Source organism: Spodoptera frugiperda, chromosome 11 (genome assembly GCF_023101765.2).
Source record: "Spodoptera frugiperda isolate SF20-4 chromosome 11, AGI-APGP_CSIRO_Sfru_2.0, whole genome shotgun sequence".
Lineage (NCBI taxonomy): Eukaryota > Metazoa > Arthropoda > Insecta > Lepidoptera > Noctuidae > Spodoptera > Spodoptera frugiperda.
This window is the reverse complement of record NC_064222.1, coordinates 8,669,488-8,689,949: the sequence shown is the minus strand read 5'-3', so window position 1 is coordinate 8,689,949 and position 20,462 is coordinate 8,669,488. Positions and strand designations below refer to the sequence as shown.

At 37.6% G+C, this 20,462-nt stretch overlaps 3 protein-coding genes across 7 annotated transcripts; all 3 read left to right on the top strand.

Moving 5' to 3' along the window:
* Positions 1 to 194: 194 nt before the first annotated feature.
* On the top strand, positions 195 to 7,479 carry LOC118275167 (adenosine deaminase 2). Of its 4 annotated transcripts, none has more exons than XM_050696743.1 (2): positions 195 to 341; positions 5,742 to 7,479. In XM_050696743.1, the coding sequence occupies exon 2, from the start codon at positions 5,903 to 5,905 to the stop codon at positions 7,403 to 7,405; it is 1,503 nt and encodes a 500-aa protein (XP_050552700.1). In that variant the 5' UTR covers positions 195 to 341; positions 5,742 to 5,902; the 3' UTR covers positions 7,406 to 7,479. The 4 variants fall into 4 exon arrangements, with proteins under 4 accessions (XP_050552700.1, XP_050552701.1, XP_050552703.1 ...); XM_050696744.1 differs by lacking the exon at positions 195 to 341 and adding an exon at positions 5,292 to 5,363; XM_050696746.1 differs by lacking the exon at positions 195 to 341 and adding an exon at positions 5,316 to 5,409.
* Positions 2,757 to 12,909, top strand: LOC118275140 (adenosine deaminase AGSA-like). Of its 2 annotated transcripts, XM_050696742.1 has the most exons (2): positions 2,757 to 4,170; positions 12,624 to 12,909. In XM_050696742.1, exons 1-2 carry the CDS (start codon positions 2,880 to 2,882, stop codon positions 12,836 to 12,838), a joined length of 1,506 nt encoding a protein of 501 aa, XP_050552699.1. In that variant the 5' UTR covers positions 2,757 to 2,879; the 3' UTR covers positions 12,839 to 12,909. The 2 variants fall into 2 exon arrangements, with proteins under 2 accessions (XP_050552699.1, XP_035448901.2); XM_035593008.2 differs by lacking the exon at positions 2,757 to 4,170 and having other exon boundaries at positions 11,261 to 12,909.
* LOC118275163 (adenosine deaminase AGSA-like) lies at positions 8,461 to 10,091 on the top strand. Its single transcript, XM_035593030.2, has one exon. The coding sequence runs from the start codon at positions 8,547 to 8,549 to the stop codon at positions 10,017 to 10,019; it is 1,473 nt and encodes a 490-aa protein (XP_035448923.2). The 5' UTR covers positions 8,461 to 8,546; the 3' UTR covers positions 10,020 to 10,091.
* Positions 12,910 to 20,462: the final 7,553 nt, after the last annotated feature.

Here is a 20,462-nt window from a genome sequence, read left to right as displayed (position 1 = left end):
TTGTACTTTTTGAGGTAATTCGTTACAAACGTACTTACATACAAATCTTTTCTGTTTATTATATTAGTAGCTACCTATAGAAGTATATAGATAATAATATATTATGTATGATGATTAGTTTTCTTAAGAACAAAATGACAACTAGAACCTGTTTTATGAAGCATTCATGGTGCATAGTAAGAATGCAGTTTCTGTATTCCACCATTCAATATTTGCTATTTCATTTGCATAGACCTGCCTATAGTCATTTGTCGTTCAAGCGGAAAGTTCGGAAAGTTCGAAAGCTTCTATTAAAGATACAAGTGGAGTCATCACAGTCATGACTGTTAACTAGTATGTAGGTATGTATCACTACATAAGTAAATTAAACGTTCTATGAGAACGTTTAATTTAAAAACTAAACTTCCATACGCAAAATTCACTTTTTAATTCACAAAAACACTAAGTAATAAACATACGTCTAGAGATCTGACGGCAAACCGCAATCACAAGATTAAAGGGATAGGTGACGCGAACTCCGTCTCGTATAGACCTGGCGGCCATGTTTTTTTTAACCATAGGGCGGTACTCTAAAGTGCCACTTAATCCATCCAACCCTTTGCCGAGAAATCAGTGCGGGAGTGATGGCGGTCTTTGCCGCTTTTTTCCCTTCCACTTTGAAAACGAACCCCCTTTTTGCATGCCAATGCTTGTAATACACACCACTGTTTTTGATTTTTTCTTTTGCTAATGTTCCCGGGTATGTTTTTAAATAATTGTTGAGGGTCTTGTGAGAAACTATGCTTGAGACGAGACGAGAGTTTGCTCTTTTTTGGTTTTTTGTTTGTTTGTTATGTTTTGATGTGGTTTCGACGTGTGTGAGAAGGCTAGCCTAACCGCCGCACTTAGAGTCATTTAACGGTTACTTAACCCAATAATTAGCAGTGGTTTTCGGTACAAAGTTGTTACTAAGTAATAGTTTTAAGTAATCATTAAATGTTTAACTAAACTACGGTAGTGATTGTGTTACTTACCTTGTCCAATAAAATCGCTATTATTGTAAATATAACATAACATCTAAGTCTGATGTATTACAAATTTGTTTAATTGTGTACCTACAAATGTTTTAAATAAAATACATTTTTTAAATATTTATTTTATAAGTACCTAGGTCTATTTTACTAAGAGAAAAACGTCAGATCGTTCAGATCTAGGGCAATATTTAAGGTATATTACCCGACTTGAAAAATGGCGGTTGAAGGGGTTATCTAGGTTGAAGTCGGTTTTTTTAACGTTTACATATTGAAAACTATTCGGCGCTGATCGCTTACCATCAGGTGACCCATCTGCTCGTTTGCCCCCTATTCCATAAAAAAAACACTGTGACAATGGGCCTTATACTTAAAATATCTATTTCAACTGCTTCTGTCTTAGATAATATTGATGTGAGACGTTGACAGACAACTTATTTTACGTCGCCGCCGTGTGAATGAAGTAGCGGTGAAGGGAAAGCGTCGTCAAATTACATACAGTACGTTAGTTCACGGTTAACAATAACTTACAAACTAACAGCCTATTAAACGGTTGGTTAACTTTTTAAGTCACAACTTGGTAGTATATCAGAAACAGTGTAACTAGCTTCGGCCACTGGTTTCACCTGCATTTACGTGGGATATTAATTTATTATATTGATAATTTACAACATTGCACCAAATCCATTTGCCTATAAATAATAATTTATTCACAATTTACAATAAGACACCAAATCCCTAATAGTTGGAACATATTACTGTATAAAATTTTAGACCACACTGTACACTATGGATGCATTAAAGTGATTTGATTTGATCTGTTCCAAATTTCACCCTGATCCCTTTAGCTGTTTTGACGTGATTGAGTAACAAACACACACACAAACTCACATACCAACAACCAAGTCACTCACAAACTTTCACATTTACAATAATAGATATCTTTGACTAGACAAAAAAGTTCTTGAGTTGAAACTACAAAACATGTAGTGACACATCAAGCTATACAAAACGAAACACGTCACCACACATCAAGGTACACAAACCAGTATAAACTGACTGTTGAATATGCGAAAAGATTATTTAAAGCGAGACCATGATAAACTGTTTTTTGTAGCTCGAGGCTGCACCCTGTGGTGTGTACTGTGCAAAAGCAGCGCAGAACGTCCGATAAGGTGGACAGATAAGCTATTAGAGGTGGTAAGAAGGCGCTGGATGTAGGGGGCTTCCAGTAGGCTGATCTAGAAGTCATTAGGGGAGGTCTGTATTCAGCAATTTACATCTTGATAGGTGGTAGGTGATAAATGTTCTGCTATGGTTTAGTTGTTGACCATAACAAACCAAAGAAGGAACAGCTTCGAGTCGACCTTGTTTAATGTCTGAAATCACAAAGACGAGGCACGACAAGCGCGCTGTCAGCGCGTGGACCGCTCGCTGTTGGCTTTTCCAAACGCAAAAATGCCATGCCGCAGCCGTACCGTTACTGTGTGCCATGACTTCAAGTCATACAATCTTTTAGTGTGATGTTTTTCACTTCTTTTTTCCAGATATTTTGTTCATTTTAATACAAGTCTTTGGTGTATACCTACTATTTTCATAATAACAACTTAGTTACATTTCAATAAAGGTTCAATTTCGTTTAACATAATACAGCTACAATTTGTTTTATTGTTATAGATATTGCTGACAGAAGTCCAATTTCACACCTACCACCAACGTAACAGCTACGAACATGCTTGTACAAGACTAGCCCAACTATACCTTACATCGGCATAGTAAATTGATTATTACGTCATATCGTTACTAATAGAAATTTTAAATCAGGTATTCCATACCATTCTCAAGTACATTGGACCACGAACCGACACAATGTGGCTACTAACAATAATCTTATTGCCGAATATTTTAATAGTAACATCACAAATCCATGGCAATATACTCCATGAAAGAGAAACTCTTATAGAAAAGGAACTAAAAATGATGGTTGGACATTCAATTGAACTCAGTGACAGTGAATTAGAAGCTAATGAAATAATAATGGACCTTAAGCGTGAAGAAATAGACTACGGTTTCTGGAATCCTAAATATTACAATCTATCGAAACATTTCTTTGAATATAAAGACCTAGTGAAGGATACTAAATTGTATAAAATAATAAAGAGTATGCCTAAAGGTGCATTGCTGCATGGACACGGCAAAGCTATGCACGGTCCAGATTACGTGCTTGAACTAACTTATTGTGACGACCTCTGGATATGCTTCAAGGAAGACCAATCCGATGTAAGCTTTATTTTTTCTAAACACTACCCTGCTGGCTGCTGTGAAACGAAATGGGAAAGAATAATGGATATAAGAAGAACTACTAATGTTACAGAATTTGATGCAAAACTCAGGAAATTCTTTACTCTTGTGATTGACAATCCTCAAGAAGTTTATACAGATGTGAATACAGTATGGGAATATTTTGACAAGTATTTTACCCGTACTGGACCTTTGATCAAATATAAACCAGTGTGGGAGAAGTATTATTACGATATGTTACTTGCTTTAAGAGAAGACAACGTCATGTACTTTGAAATTAGAAGTGGGTTGCCGTCATTGTACGATTTGGAAGGCATAACCTATAGCTCAGTAGACACAGCCAAAATTTACGAGCGACTGACAGAAAAATTTAAGAATGATTATCCAGATTTCTTCGGAGCAAAATTGATTTATGCTCCTGAAAGATCAATTGACAGAGAAACTTTGAGAAATTATATTAAAATAGCTAAAGAAATTCATGAGCTGATGCCTGATTTCCTTGCGGGTTTTGATTTAGTCGGTCAAGAGGATTTGGGAAAGCCTTTAAAAGAGTTTTATCCCGAACTAGCAAATATTAGCCTGAATTTGTATTTTCATGCAGGAGAAACGAATTGGTACGGCACAAGTACAGATGAGAACTTATTTGATGCTATTCTTCTTGGCACAAAGAGGATCGGGCATGCATTTGCTTTAGTGAAGCATCCTTTATTAATGAAAGAAGTTCAGAGGAGAAAGATAGCTCTAGAGATGAATGTTATATCAAATGTTGTTTTAAAGTTGGTCGATGATGTAAGGAATCATCCATTAGCTACGTACTTGAGTCAAGATATGCCTGTAGTTCTATCGAGCGATGATCCAGGTCTTTGGGAAGCTGAAATGTTGACTCACGATTTTTATGTTGCATTTGTGGGAGTGTCTAGTCGACATGCAGATCTTAAAATGTTGAAGCAGTTGGCTTTGAATTCTCTATACTATAGTTCGTATAGTGAAAAGCATAAATTGGTGCATGAGTTTCAAATCCGTTGGATGAAGTTCATTGATTCAATCGTTAAAGATCATGTGTTTGTTTAGAATCTCAACAGATATTTGCTATCTGTTTGTTGTGTAAATTATATTAATTTGTTTTCTAACAATATTGGTTTTCTTTCTTGTAGTGTTTAATTCTTATAGACCCTGAGATAGGTACCAATTTTTTGGGCTCGCTCTCATTGCTGCGATAAGTCCCCACAAGGCGTGGCTTTAGATGCGCCACGGCATCCTGACATACCGCCTGACGCAGGTGTTTTCCGGGAGCTTCGGTAGGTTCCTATTCCTGATTAGGCGGGAGGAAACGCCTGGGTGTCTTCACTGCGAGGTCCACCCGGAGAACGCGGTGGAGCATACGGTGGCGGTGTACCCTGTATTGGCTGAGCACCACCGTGTCCTCAGAGATGTGGTCGGCGACGGCGACTTCTCACATCTGGAATTGGTTCAGGCCATGTAGCAGAGCAGGGGGACTGGGACGCCGCCTCCTCCTTCTGCGAGGCAGTCATGCTAGCTAAGGAGGAGGTGGTACGCTCGAGGGAATAAACGTCCACACACCGTCTGCGAGGACGTCTAGACGTCGCGAGAGACACTCCGACCATTGGGAATCGCGCGACGATTGCTGGCCACCGTAAGTGCGGGTCTGCGGACGGCGGGTAGCTCACCGCCCGACCAGAACCAGACCTAGTAAGGCGGGAGAAGAAATGGGATGATTTTCCCCCTTCTTAAAAAAAGGGTACAAAGCGTCGAACGTGCTCTCGTTCTGATTTCCTTTAACGTAAAACAAACTCATTCTAATGCCAAATAACAATTACTTTGTTAACGTCAAAAATATTTAATAACATAACAAAAGCAACATTAGATCCTTTTATAAGTGTAATTAATACGCCAACGAGATTTTGTGTCAAACAAAATCCATCCATTTTATTTACCTTCAAAAGTCATATAGTTTATTAGTGAAATGTTTTTAAATTCTTTTTTCTAAATATTTTGGATAATATTTTTTACATTTTTATACGGAACTTTAGTGTATGTACCTACGTTTTTCACGATAACAACTTACATACGAATTAAGGTTCAATTTCGTTTAACATACAGCTACAATGTGCTTAATGTGTTTTCTAAACGAATATTGATAACATAATATAATTGCATACCATACAATTTATTACGTTTTTTATAATAAGTATCGTGAGACATACTAAATTAACTAAAATCACGAATTACTCACGTAAAAAATAGAAAAAAGACGTCACCGCGGCGACGTCGCGCCGTCTGCACAGGCTGCTCATGATGAAGAGCCACCCTGTGGTTCTAAGCTAGAGTAGAGTAGAGCTTTTTCTTCGAATATTCTTTATGTGAATAAACCATGTTTTTTAGTTAATTTAATACATTTTATTGTTATAGATTTTGCTGATTGAAGTCAAATTTCGCACCTGCTACCAACGCAACAGGCACGAACATGCTTGCACAAGACTAGCCCAACTTTACCTTACCTCAACGTAGAAAATTTGATATTTACGTTACATCATTACATACCAATCTCAAGTAAAAGGACATTGGACAAAATGTGGCCACTAACAAAACTCTTATTGATAAATATTTTAATAGCAACGTCACATGGAATTGTCCATGAAAGAGAAGCTCTTATAGAAAAGGAACTAAAAATGATGGTTGGACATTCAATTAAACTCAGTGACAGAGAAATAGAAGCAAATGAAATAATAATGGACCTTAAGCGTGAAGAAATAGATTACGGTTTTTGGAATCCCAAAGATTTTAATCTATCAAAACATTTCTTCGAATATAAGGAGCAGGTGAAAGACACTAAATTGTACAAAATACTGAAGAGTATGCCCAAAGGCGCAATGCTGCATGGACACGACACGGCTATACTGGGTCCAGATTACATGCTTGAATTAACCTATTGTGACGACCTGTGGGTTTGTTTCAAGGAAGACCAATCCGATGTTAGCTTTATTTTTTCGAAGCACCGCCCTACTGGGTGGTGTGAAACGAAATGGGAAAGAGCCATGGATATAAGAAGATCTACAAATTTTAGAAAATTTGATGCAAAACTTAGAAAATTCTTTACTCTTGTGATTGACAATCCTCAAGAAGTTTATACTGATGTGAATACAGTTTGGGAATATTTTATGAAGTATTTTATACGCACGGGACCTCTATTCACTTATAAACCAGTGTGGGAGAAGTATTACTACCATACATTGCTTGCTTTAAGAGAAGATAACGTCATGTACCTTGAAATTAGGAGTGTATTGCCACCATTGTACGATTTGGAAGGCAATATTTACAACTCGGTAGACACAGCCAAAAGCTACAAGCGAGTGACAGAAAAATTCAAGAAAGACTATCCAGATTTCTTCGGAGCAAAATTGATTTATGCTCCTATAAGATCAGTGGCCACAGAAACTTTGAAAAACTATATTAAAATAGCTAAAGAAATTCACGAGCTGATGCCTGATTTCCTTGCGGGTTTTGATTTAGTTGGTCAAGAGGATTTGGGAAAGCCTTTGAAAGAGTTTTATCCCGAACTAGCAAATATTGGCCTGAATTTGTATTTTCATGCAGGAGAAACGAATTGGTACGGCACAAGTACAGATGAGAACTTATTTGATGCTATTCTTCTTGGCACAAAGAGGATCGGGCATGCATTTGCTTTAGTGAAGCATCCTTTGTTAATGAAAGAAGTTCAGAAGAGAAAGATAGCACTAGAGATGAATGTTATATCAAATGTTGTTTTAAAGTTAGTCGATGATGTAAGGAATCATCCATTAGCTACGTACTTGAGTCAAGATATGCCTGTAGTTCTATCGAGCGATGATCCAGGTACTTGGGAAGCTGAGATTTTGACTCATGATTTTTATGTTACTTTTGTGGGAGTGTCCAGTCGACATGCAGATCTTAAAATGTTGAAGCAGTTGGCTTTGAATTCTCTATACTATAGCTCACATAGGGCAAAGCGTAAAATGGTGCATGAGTTTCAAATTCGTTGGGCAAAGTTTATTGATGCAATTCTTAAAGATCGACCTGATCGCGTTCATGTTTAGAAATTGATCGTGTATTTGCTGTCTGATTGTTGTTTTCTACTGTTGTATAAATTAAATATTAATTTGTTTTGCAATTTTGGTTGGTTTTCTTTCTTTTCAATCCTTAGTAACGGTAGTTGTATAATCGATTTTAGATACAAACTTAGTATAATAAAAAAGGTGTTTAATATTGTGCTCTTACAAGTGCATAAAAAATACAAATCCATCTTTTGACAATTAATAAATTATACTACTTTCACCAGTTATGTTATAAGACCCATGTATTTAAGGGTAAGTCTTTACTGGTTATAGCAACGCTTTTATGAGACAACCCCACCACAAAATCCCAAAACCGCTCCAATTCCCGTAAGCCAGCATCTACTATGGATACTCACACAACCATGAAAACACTGATTCTTGGATGGACGTGATTCTTGGATCCTGCAACGAAATATATCAGAAGATGTTATAAAGGAGAAGAAAAGCCAAATAGTTTCCATTTCCCTCGGTGAATTCAATGCAGGGCAGAATGGCTTAAGTTTTGAAGGCACAAAGAGACTCCACCACTGGGAAGCCCAGTCACCAATGACCATGTTCTCAAATGCTAGAAAGCTTAAAGAAAAAGTAGACGTCACATTGTAGTACGTAGCAGTACGTCGCTGCACCCAAAGATCTCGCGCCCGCATGTAGGGTCTCCGTGCTAACTATCCGCTGGCCTTGAAGAAGCTCTTATCTTTATCTTAATCTTTATATTTTTTCTAAAATCTCAATCAATCATTGTCTCGAATTTCAGCTAAATCTCTTGAGTGGTTTTAAAGATAGAGAGTGCCGAGATTTGATTCAATGCTCGTACGGTGATGTTGTAAGGGCTAAATTGACTACGCAACACCAAACTTATTACTTAATTCGAACAAGTGGTCCCGAAGATAAACGCGTTCAAACAAACAAACAAGCTCTTCAGCTTTGTAATTTATTAGTAAGTATAAATAACAAACCTTGGTAACACAATATAATTGTAAATTGATTATTATGTCATATCGTTAGAAATAAACATTATCAATTCAGGTATCAGATATGCCATTACAATCTCAGATAGTGCAACATTGGACCGCGAACTGACAAAATTTGGCCACTAACAATATTCTTGTTGACGAATATAGTAATGGCCATGTCACAAATACATGAAAATGTGCTCCGTGAAAGAGAAACTCTTATAGAAAAGGAACTAAAAATGATGGTTGGACATTCAATTGAACTCAGTGACAGTGAATTAAAAGCTAATGAAATAATAATGGACCTTAAGCGTGAAGAAATAGATTACGGTTTCCGGAATCCCAAAGATTTTAATCTATCGAAGCATTTCTTCGAATATAAGGAGCAGGTGAAAGACACTAAATTGTACAAAATACTGAAGAGTATGCCTAAAGGCGCAATGCTGCATGGCCACGACACAGCTATGCTGGGTCCAGATTACGTGGTTGGACTAACTTATTATGACGACCTGTGGATGTGTTTCAATGAAGACGAATCCGATGTAAGCTTTATTTTTTCGAAACACCGCCCTACTGGATTGTGTGGGACTAAATGGGAAAGAGCAAAGGATATGAGAGAAAATACTAATGTTACAGAATTTGATGCAAAACTTAGAAAATTCTTTACACTTGTGATTGACAATCCCCGAGAAGTTTATACCGATGTGAATACAGTATGGGAATATTTCTTGAAGTATTTTATCCGCACGGGACCTCTATTCACTTACAAACCAGTGTGGGAGAAGTATTACTACGATACATTGCTTGCTTTAAGAGAAGACAACGTCATGTACATCGAAATAAGAAGTATATTACCAACATTGTACGATTTGGAAGGCAACACTTATACCCCAGTAGACACAGCCAAAAGTTACAAGCAAGTCACAGAAAAATTCAAGAAAGACTATCCAGATTTCTTTGGAGCAAAATTGATTTATTCTGCTATAAGATCAGTGGCCAAGGAAACTATTAAAAACTATATTAAAATAGCTAAAGAAATTCATGAGCTGATGCCTGATTTCCTTGCGGGTTTTGATTTAGTCCGTCAAGAGGATTTGGGAAGGCCTTTGAAGGAATTTTATCCCGAACTAGCAAGTATTGGCCTGAATTTGTACTTCCATGCAGGAGAAACGAAATGGTATGGCACAAGTACAGATGAGAACTTATTTGATGCTATTCTTCTTGGCACAAAGAGGATCGGGCATGCATTTGCTTTAGTGAAGCATCCTTTGTTAATGGAAGAAGTCCAGAAGAAACAGATAGCTCTAGAGGTCAATGTGATATCAAATCTTATTTTGAAGTTAGTCGATGATCCAAGGAATCATCCGTTAGCTACGTACTTGAGTCAAGATATGCCTGTAGTTCTATCGGGCGATGATCCAGGTCCTTGGGAAGCTGAGGTTATGACTCACGATTTTTATGTTACATTTGTGGGAGTGTCCAGTCGACATGCAGATCTTAAAATGTTGAAGCAGTTGGCTTTGAATTCTCTATACTATAGTTCGTATAGTGAAAAGGATAAATTGGTGCATGAGTTTGAAATCCGTTGGGGAAAATTCATTGATTCAGTTCTTAAAGATGGACCAGATCGCGTTCATGTTTAGAATTTGATTGTGTATTTGCTATGTTATTGCTTTTTTCTGCTGTTGTCTAAATTATATTAATTTGATTTGTAAGTACGTTTGTTTTCTTTCAATTTAATCCTTAGTTACAGTGGTTGTAGAATCGCTTTGTGATACAAACTTAGGATATTAAAAAAGGTGTTTAAGTATTTAACTATGTTTAACATTGTGGCTCTTAAAAAAAACATACAAAATACAAATCCATCCTTTAAGAATCAATAAATTATACTACTTTATTGTACTTTCACCAGTTATGTTATAAGACCCATGTATTTGAGGGTGAGTCTTTACTGGTTATAGCAATGTTTTTGTGGAACAAACCCGCCACAACCTCCAAAAACACTGCAACTCCTATAAGCCAGCATCTACATACAACCATAAAAATACCGAAACACTAAAATCCGACGCATTCCAGGGACATGAGTCTTGGATGCTGTAACGAAATATATCAGAATATATTATAAAGAAGAAGAAAAGCTAAATAGTTTACATTTCCCTCGGTGAATTAAATGCAGAACAGAATGACTTAAGCTTTGAAGGCAAAAGAGACTGCACAACTGGGGGATGCCCAGTCGCCAATCATCAAGCTCTCAAGTGATAGAAAGCTTGAAGAAAAAGTAGACGTCACATTGTAGTACGTAGCAGTACATCGCTGCGCCTAAAGATTAACTGGAAGTAATCTCGCAACCACAAGTAGGCTTCCGTGCTATCCATCTTATAACACTTGAATAGAAAGATCAAGGCTAGACGCTGGCCTTGAAGAAGCTATCTTATTTTTATCTTTATTTTTATATCTTTTCTTAAGTCTCAATCAATCATTGTCTCGAATTTCAGCTAAATCTATTGAATGGTTTAAAAGATAAATAGTCCCGATTTTTAATTTAATACTCGTGGTGTGATGTTTTATATAGAAAATGGACTACGCATCACTTAACTAATAAAATTATCCAATTCGAACCAGTATTCCCGGAGATTAGTTTCTTTAAATAAACATACAAATTCTTCAGCTTTATATATTAGTAAGTATAAATAAATAACAAACCTTGGTAACACAATATAATTGCGAACAATACATTTACCTATTGTTATATTTTGCTGACTGAACTCAAGTTTCGTAACTGTCACCAACGCAACAGGCACGAACATGCTTGCACAAGACTAGCCCAACTATACCTTACATCGGCATAGTAAATTGATTATTACGTCATGTCGTTACAAATAAACATTATCAATTCAGGTATCAGATATGCCATTACAATCTCAGATAGTGCGACATTGGACCGCGAACCGACAAAATGTGGTCACTAACAATATTCTTGTTGACGAATATAGTAATGGCCATGTCACAAATACATGAAAATGTGCTCCGTGAAAGAGAAACTCTTATAGAAAAGGAACTAAAAATGATGGTTGGACATTCAATTGAACTCAGTGATAGTGAATTAAAAGCTAATGAAATAATAATGGACCTTAAGCGTGAAGAAATAGATTACGGTTTCCGGAATCCCAAAGATTTTAATCTATCGAAGCATTTCTTCGAATATAAGGAGCAGGTGAAAGACACTAAATTGTACAAAATACTGAAGAGTATGCCTAAAGGTGCAATGCTACATGGCCACGACACAGCTATACTGGGTCCAGATTACGTGCTTGGACTAACTTATTATGACGACCTGTGGATGTGTTTCAATGAAGACGAATCCGATGTAAGCTTTATGTTTTCGAAACACCGCCCTACTGGATTGTGTGGGACTAAATGGGAAAGAGCAAAGGATATAAGAGAAAATACTAATGTTACAGAATTTGATACAAAACTTAGAAAATTCTTTACTCTCGTGATTGACAATCCTCAAGAAGTTTACACCGATGTGAATACAGTTTGGGAATATTTCTCGAAGTATTTTATCCGTACGGGACCTCTGTTCACTTATAAACCAGTGTGGGAGAAGTATTACTACGACACATTACTGGCTTTAAGAGAAGATAACGTCATGTACATCGAAATAAGAAGTGTATTACCACCATTGTACGATTTGGAAGGCAACACTTATACCTCAGTAGACACAGCTAAAATTTACAAGCAAGTCACAGAAAAATTCAAGAAAGACTATCCCGATTTCTTCGGAGCCAAATTGATTTATGCTCCTCTAAAATTAGTGGACAGACAAACTGTGAAAAATTATGTTAAAATAGCTAAAGAAATTCATGAGCTGATGCCTGATTTCCTTGCGGGATTTGATTTAGTCGGCCAAGAGGATTTGGGAAGGCCTTTGAAGGAATTTTATCCCGAAATAACGAATACTAGCCTGAATTTGTATTGTCATGCGGGAGAAACGAATTGGTACGGCACAAGTTCAGATGAAAACTTATTTGATGCTATTCTTCTTGGCACAAAGAGGATCGGGCATGCATTTGCTTTAGTGAAGCATCCTTTGTTAATGACAGAGGTTAAGAAGAGACAGATAGCTCTAGAGGTCAACGTGATATCAAATCTTGTTTTGAAGTTAGTCGATGATCCAAGGAATCATCCATTAGCTACGTACTTGAGTCAGGACATGCCTGTAGTTCTTTCAAGCGATGATCCAGGTCCTTGGGAAGCTGAGATTTTGACTCATGATTTTTATGTTGCCTTTGTGGGAGTGTCCAGTCGACATGCAGATCTTAAAATGTTGAAGCAGTTGGCTTTGAATTCTCTATACCATAGTTCGTACAGTGAAAAGCATAACTTGGTGCATGAGTTTCAAATCCGTTGGACAAAGTTCATTGATTCGATTGTTAAAGATCAATGGGTTCATGTGTAGAATCTCGATGTGTATTTCTTATTTGATTGTTGTTTCTATAGCTGTGAAAATTATATTAATTTGCTTTGTAAGTATGTTTGTTTTCTTTCTTATAAATCCTTAATTACATTTGTGGTAACAGCAGTTTGTAATACAAACCTATCTGTCGTGGTTGCCCGGTTTAAGACGCCCGCTTCTCATTCATGAGGGTGCGAGTCGGAAACCTACCAAGCACAAAGTATCAATGTGACTATTTTTCGACTTATATGTACTTTCTAAGATTATTTAGACTCCACTGACAAACGGTGAAGGAAAACATCGTGAGGAAACCTGAGCTTTTAACTTCTAATTATAAGTTTGAAATTGCCAACCCACATTGAGCAAGAGTGGTGTATAATGCTCAAACCTTCTCGGTGCGTGAAGAGACCTTTTTTGTCAGCAATGGCCACTTATGGGCTGTTAATGTGATATAAACCTGGGACATTAAAAAACGGTAAGTTAACAATGATCAATAAAATTGTGCCTCTTAAAAAAATCATACAATAACTTGCTTTTACTAGTTGTGCTTTAAGTCGCATGGAATTGAAAGTGAGTCTTAACTGACCTTTATGTACTTGACTGCACGGTTGGCACGGTGGCTGGGCAATTGCCTGCCACGCTGTGTAGCTGGTTCGATTCTTGCACGGCGACTTTGTGTGATTCACAAATTGTTGTTTTGGGTCTGGGTGTGATGTGCATATGAACTTGTTTGTTTGTAAACGCACCCACGACGCAGGAGAAAATCCTAGCGTTGGGCAAGGTATTATTGAACAAAATGTACTCCCATATTATCTGAATGGATTTAGGAATTTTCATAATCGAAACACCCAGTAAGTATAATTGCCTTGATTATAATTTTAATACATGTTATTTATTGCCTGGTTTCTTCTTAGTTACAACTGAAGCCGCGGGATATACCTAGATAATAAAATAGTTGATATGTACGTGATGATTTATAGATAATTATGTACGGATTACATATCAGGTCAATTGAGTATCATTTAATCACGTTTTACGGCTTAATAATAATTTGTACTATAAATAAACATCGTAAGGTAAACGCTGCAATGTGTAGCGTTGCTTTATTTAATAATATTATAAATGCGAACGTTTTTGAATTTTGTGTGTATGTTTGTTAGTCAATAACGTCGAAACGGCCGAAGGGATCGGGACGAAATTTGGAACAAGGGTAGATTATCATCTGGAATAACACATAGACTAGTTTTTATCTCACGGGAAAGCGAGCGAAGCCGGTGGCAGAGGCTAGTTTATAATAAAGTGCAGCAAACGAGGATAAATAATGCGGCTAACGTTCTTACGGATCACCTGATGGTAAGCAATCGACGTCGCCCATGGACACCCTAAAAATCATTGACGTTACAAGTGCGTTGTCGGCTTTTTGGGGACTGGTAATTTAAGGGTTGTTGTCAGCAAAATTTAAAGTTGCTCAATCATATTGTGTCCGATTAAACAGGTGAATAAAATGATATCAGCTACATATAATGACTATCTAAATCCGATTGCGTCGTCCACATTACAATGATCAATTAACCGATTCGTTGCGACGCCCATTTTGGTGCACTTTTATGCGTGGCGACGAACAAATATTTCGTGACACGACAGTCGTGTCAAGCGCCATATCAGTTGATGACACGCCTATTGTGCCATCAGCCATGTACAGAATAAAATGTTCTTTTTTCTTGTTTACCCTTGAATTGTATTTATTTTCGATTTGAGCGAGATAAAAGACATTTAAAAATGACACGAAACGCGTGTCATACGCCATATGTAAAAAAATTGGATGGCACGTCTGTCGTGCCATCCGCAACGAATCGGTTAATTATTTCATTCCACTTTTTCGGTCGTAGTGATACCGTACCTAATCTGCGTATTAAAATTGTTGAGGTAAGGCTTGGTGTACACTCAGAGCTGCGGGCTGTCTAGCGGGTTACCGGGGCTCCGGCTCGAAAAGCAGGAGTAGGAACGGGGTGGTTTTTGGTCAGTAAGAGTGACACTGCCTCTCGCCTTGCCCAAGGCGGGAGAAGTCATTGGATGATCCCCCCCCCCCCTCTTAAAAAGGCTTGGTGTACACAGGAGCTACGTCACCGTCTTACGTAAGTGATCAGAAATTTGAAGATTTTTTCGTACCACATATTTTTTTTATCATTCAACATTTGATTTTGAAAAAAAAGGCGGTTCATGATTCATTCTCAGATTTAAGTTTATGCGTAATGAAAATCAAAATGTCTTACTAATTTAATTGTGTACCCATTTTGATTCTGATGACCTCTAATTATTACCTACATTATTTTACAAAATATTTTATCTTAATACTAATTGATAACTTGGCAACAGAGTTATCAATTTGTTATCAACATCGGATCATCAAACTAACAATAACGGAACGGAATTTTATTGATAAAAATAATTAATAGGTAACTAGTTACGTAGTATTTAATCATTTATTTTCCATGCTATAATAATATAGCTAAAGAGGAGGCGTAGCGCGTGAGGGAACAAACCTCCTCGCCCCGGCCGTCGCGAGAAACACTCCGGGCGTTGGGGACAGCGAGCAAGGGTAGCTCGCCACCCGACCACAACCAGAGCCGAGCGTACGACGCGGCGCACTCCTCAAAGAGCCATCAGATAACCAGAGATGTGACCCAGTAGGGTTACCAGGGCTCCGGCTCGAACAGCAGGAGTAGGAACGGAGTGGTTTTTATTCAGTAAGAGTCTGACTGAGTCTGACACTCCCTCTCGCCTCGTTCAAGGCGGAAGAAGTCATTGGATGATTGCGAAAATCCCCTTAAAAAAGGGGATTTACCGAAACAAAGATTATAATACCTGTGCCTTTACCAACGGCATTTAATTCAATAATAAATTAATAATAATTCATTCAACAGATAGGTAAAGAAATCGATAAGGAAATTTTCAGAAGATCGGAAAGATTTCCAGTAATTTTGTGTTATCTTTACGTAGAACAGTTAATCTAGATTTAGACTAATAAATAATAATTGGAGTGACTTTATAATATTTAAATGATAAATTAATATAATTACACCAAAATTGCATTTTTGTCTATCTATCTGTCTGTATGTTTGGATCTCTGAAATGACTGGACCGATTTTGAAGGGAATTTTATTGGCAGGTAGCTGATGTAGGTAAGGCACAAATCCACGCGAGCGAATCCGCGTGCATCAACTAGTACTTATTTATTTATTTATATATGCTTTATTGGCATCATCATACAATGGCCGGTCTTATCACACAATGATGATTTCTTCCAGAAAACCTTTGGATGGAACAATTGAAAAGAAAACAGAGTAGGTACTTCCTAAATATGAAGTATTTATTGGCAGATCCAGGTATACAGACAGGGTTTTAGCTGATACTGGTATAAGCTTAAAGACTCTTATAAACATTGTCTCAACAACAATGTTGCCATACTAAAAACTGACAACATTATTTTAACTGGCAATAAACACATTAATGGTCATAAACAAACAAATAAAACCTGTGTGGTCTACATATTGATGGCAATAAATCCTGTTGCACACTGGCTGACACCAATTAGTGTGAACGGCTAACTATTAGCCTCACAAACGGCCCGTGACCGCGTCAGTGTGAACTTAGCTTAATTAGATCCCACCCAAAACATAAATGTGAAAGGCTGCCAAGTTCGATAATATTGGAATGCTTCGCCTATAAAAGAAGTGAGATCTAAATAAGTACCAAGTTCCATACACAGACCTCAGTTAAAAATGATATAACAAGTTGGCAAGTTTCACACACTTTGTTATAAACCTACTAAACGCAATGAGTCAAGTATATAATTTTCTATTAAAACTTGCCAAGTTATATCATTTTTAACTGAGGTCTGTGTATGGAACTTGGTACTTATTTAGATCTCACTTCTTTTATAGGCGAAGCATTCCAATATTATCGAACTTGGCATTTCTTTACAACAATGGGTGGGATTTCATTTATTTTTGTAAGGTTTATTTTCTTTTTTTCTTATTTTACTTTACTTTGACTAAATACAAACCTTCGTAACCTTTTAGGTCGGTACGACCATTGGAAGATATAGATATTTTGTTGTTTTAGTTCCTTAGGGGTATGAATTTACACCTATTATTTTTAAAACCGACTCACACTTGGCCATTTTCAGATTTTTTCCTTTACCTTGACCTAAAGACCTACCTCCATGCCAAATTTCAAGTCAATACGACCATTGGAAGTACTAGGTTTTTGATGAGTGAGTGAGTGAGTCAGTCAGTGAGTGTATAGTAAAAATAGCGATTTTCTGACGTCAATATCTCAAGACCTACAGTAGGTACATTAATGAAATTTTGTATTTTAGATAAGTAAGTAGATCTCGACAGATACTAGAAATTTCATATGCGTAGATAAAATAGATTTTGAGTTATAGGTGGGTCGAACTTGGCCCGAAATGGTTCGTGTAATATAACCCACGGCCGGTGTGTCGGTTTTTTGCTCGAACTTGGCGGACACACTGCCGTGTGTCTAGATCGACTGTGACTGTGATGCGCAGGAGTGGTAACGGTGTAAGTTCGGAATTTGAATTTTTAAATGTTTTTATTTTGGATACTGAGATAAAAGGCGAATTGCATGTTTTTATATGATCACTTGATGGTAAACTATCAGGGCCGTCAATAGATAAGAGCGTCGCTGGGATTTAAAAAAGGAATGCGTTCTTTGACTTGTGAGTTACGGATCATAAGATAAAGAAGATATCTTTGGTCGAAAGACGTCGACATTTAGGTATGTTTATTTAATAAAATTAAGGTAACGGTAAAACGGGGTGAATAGAATTCAATGGGTATATAGACACAAGAATGGGGATTGGATGTTTGAACATTTACCCAACATTTACCTATTCGCCCCTCTTCTGTATCTATTCACCCCATTTTAAGGTATTCTAAGTGTGGGAGAGCCATGTTTCGGCGCGAACGGGCCGGCTCGACCGGAGTAATACCACGGCCTCACAGAAAACCGACGTGAAACAACGCTTGCATTGTGTTTCGTTGTATGAGTGAGGTTACCGGAGGCCCAATTCCTAATCCCTGATTCCCGAACAACAACCCTTAACGTCACTTGTAACGCCGCTGGTGTTTCAAGTGTCCATGGGTGGCGGCGATTGCTTACCATCAGGTGATACGTCTGTTCCTTTACCGGTGTGTTTCATAAAAAAAAACTACTCATTCAAGGAGGCAATCCTAATCAACGAGACAGTCCTTATCATATCAAACTGTGTACTTGATTATTTCATCTACTAAAACTTCTATAGTTAAAAGCAAAAATCTCAATTCCCGAGGTATGCGCCGCTGTATAACTGCAAGTGCAGCTAATTAGGGGCTCGACAGAGATGTAATGGTGCACAACTGTGAACATTCACGCTGCGATTGCGGCGCCGACACTGACGGTGATACCACTGGGCAGGAATGGACAGAAGGACAAGTAATACATATAAAGTAAAATATGATTTATTTAAGGTTTAAATTAAAATTTTATTATGCCATCCTCCACTTTTGCCTGTTACCATTTGGTGACGATCGAATAGAACAGTATTTTATTTTATTCAGGGGCGAAAATATTTTTTGTTTTTAATGGCATAAATCGGTAAACGAGCACACGTATCACCTGATGGAAAGCCGCCGCCCATGGACACCCGAAACACCTTGTAACGCATAAGTGCGTTGCCGGCCTTTTGGGGGTTAGGAATTTAAGGATTGTTGGGGAATCGGGGTTTGGGAAGGGGGTAATTGGGCCTCCGGTAACCTCACTTACACAACAAAACACAAAGCAAGTGATGTTTCACATCTGTTTTCTTGAAGGCCGTGGTATCACTGCGGTGGTTCTGGTACATTCGTGCCGAAGCATGGATCTCCCACACCTAAACTAGTTGATATTATGACTAACTCTCTTATGTTATCCTCAACAAACCTCCGAGACCCGTAGTGGACTATATAATGTCAAAATATTGTCTCTACTTTTTATGATAAAACCGATCACTGATATTCGCCTTCTGTGTAACCTGCCTTGTAACAAAATGCTGCTCATCCGTGAATAGAACTAATTGTGTTATTTATACGGCGCAGCTATTAACGATACTAATTTTAGTTTACAGATAATGCAAGCTGTTTCCATGATTCATGCATTTTTTGTACCATTATTGAATTAAGGAATTATTGTATGTATATAAAAGTAGATTTATTATATATGCAAAATCTCTTTAAAAAGCTGGAGTGATACCTCGGCCTCACAGAAAACTGACGTGAAACAACGCTTGCGTTGTGTGAGTAAGGTTACCGGAGGCCCCCTTCCCAATCCCCGATTCCCAATAACCTTTAAATTCTTAACCCCCAAAAGGCCGGCAACGCACTTGTAACGCCTCTGGTGTTTCATGTGTCCCTAAGCGGCGACGATGGCTTACCATCAGACGATCCGTCTGCTCGTTTATCGGCTTATACTATTTTCTACCTGGCAGACGTCCACTTCCACCTGGCAGGATCAGGACTACTAGACTAGTGCTGACTATAGTAACGATTAAGACGCCTGAACAATGCTATGAGCAACAATTGTTTTTCTGCACATTTTTACTATATCATTTATTTGGTACAAGATCAGGTACAAACAGTACACGCTAAATAAAGTAAGAAAGAGAATAATAAAAATATAATAAATGTGGATATACATAAATATTAACAAAACAAAAACACTAAAAATTCTCGACGGTTGCACCAAAAATGGTCCAGTTCAGCATGAATGCCAGACATCTAGTGCCTGACACTGGTTTTCAACTGAACATATAGCTGTAACGCAATAGACGTAAAGCAGTATCAAAGTGCATTATATTATTTTCAGTGATTGGATAATGTAATAGTATAAAAAAAATATAGGTAATTACAGAGATCGGGATGGATGCAACGCTCTCTAATAAACCTGAACCTGATATTTAAAAGCACGTCCTACAAGAAGTTATTACAGTATAAAATTTGATGCCTAATCAGCTTTGTTTTTAAATTACATTATACACTGGCATTACGTGCCGTGATGAGCACCTCTGCCTACTCCTTCGGGGATAAAAGGCGTGACGTTGACATTGTTTTTAAATCTCGAGACTAAAGCTATATTAATAACCCACGTAAACATATTGTGTATTTAAGTAACTATATTAGGTATATTTGGTTTGATCTGTTCGCTAATTGAAAACGAAATTGTTCAGAAGAGTAACTTGGGCTTCTTAGTGAAATTACCGAAAGCTCAATCCCCTATTCCCCAATAACTTTCAAATCCCTAACCCTCAAGGCCGGTAACGCACGTATAACGCCTCTGGTGTTTCAGGTATCCCTGAGCGGCAGCAATTGCTTACCATCAGGTGGTCTGTATGCTCTTTTACCGGCTTATACCATTTGTCTACCTGGCAGACTTCCATTTGAAATTGTTCAGAAGAGTAACTTGGGCTTCTTAGGCCTTTCTTCAATTCCTAGCAATACCATAGAATGTGGAAGTATGCTCAGTGTATGGCTATAGGCTCATTCCTCTATTTCATGGCACCATGGGGTGGTTCACCATCGTACATACA

Excerpts from the sequence above, each read along its gene's own strand:
- LOC118275140 (XM_050696742.1), top strand. The coding sequence starts at position 2,880 with ATGTGGCTACTAACAATAATCTTATTGCCGAATATTTTAATAGTAACA. Across the intron at positions 4,171-12,623 it reads TCTATCGAGCGATGATCCAG|GTCCTTGGGAAGCTGAGATT; the intron begins GTCTTTGGGAAG and ends GCGATGATCCAG.
- LOC118275167 (XM_050696743.1), top strand. The coding sequence starts at position 5,903 with ATGTGGCCACTAACAAAACTCTTATTGATAAATATTTTAATAGCAACG.
- LOC118275163 (XM_035593030.2), top strand. The coding sequence starts at position 8,547 with ATGGCCATGTCACAAATACATGAAAATGTGCTCCGTGAAAGAGAAACT.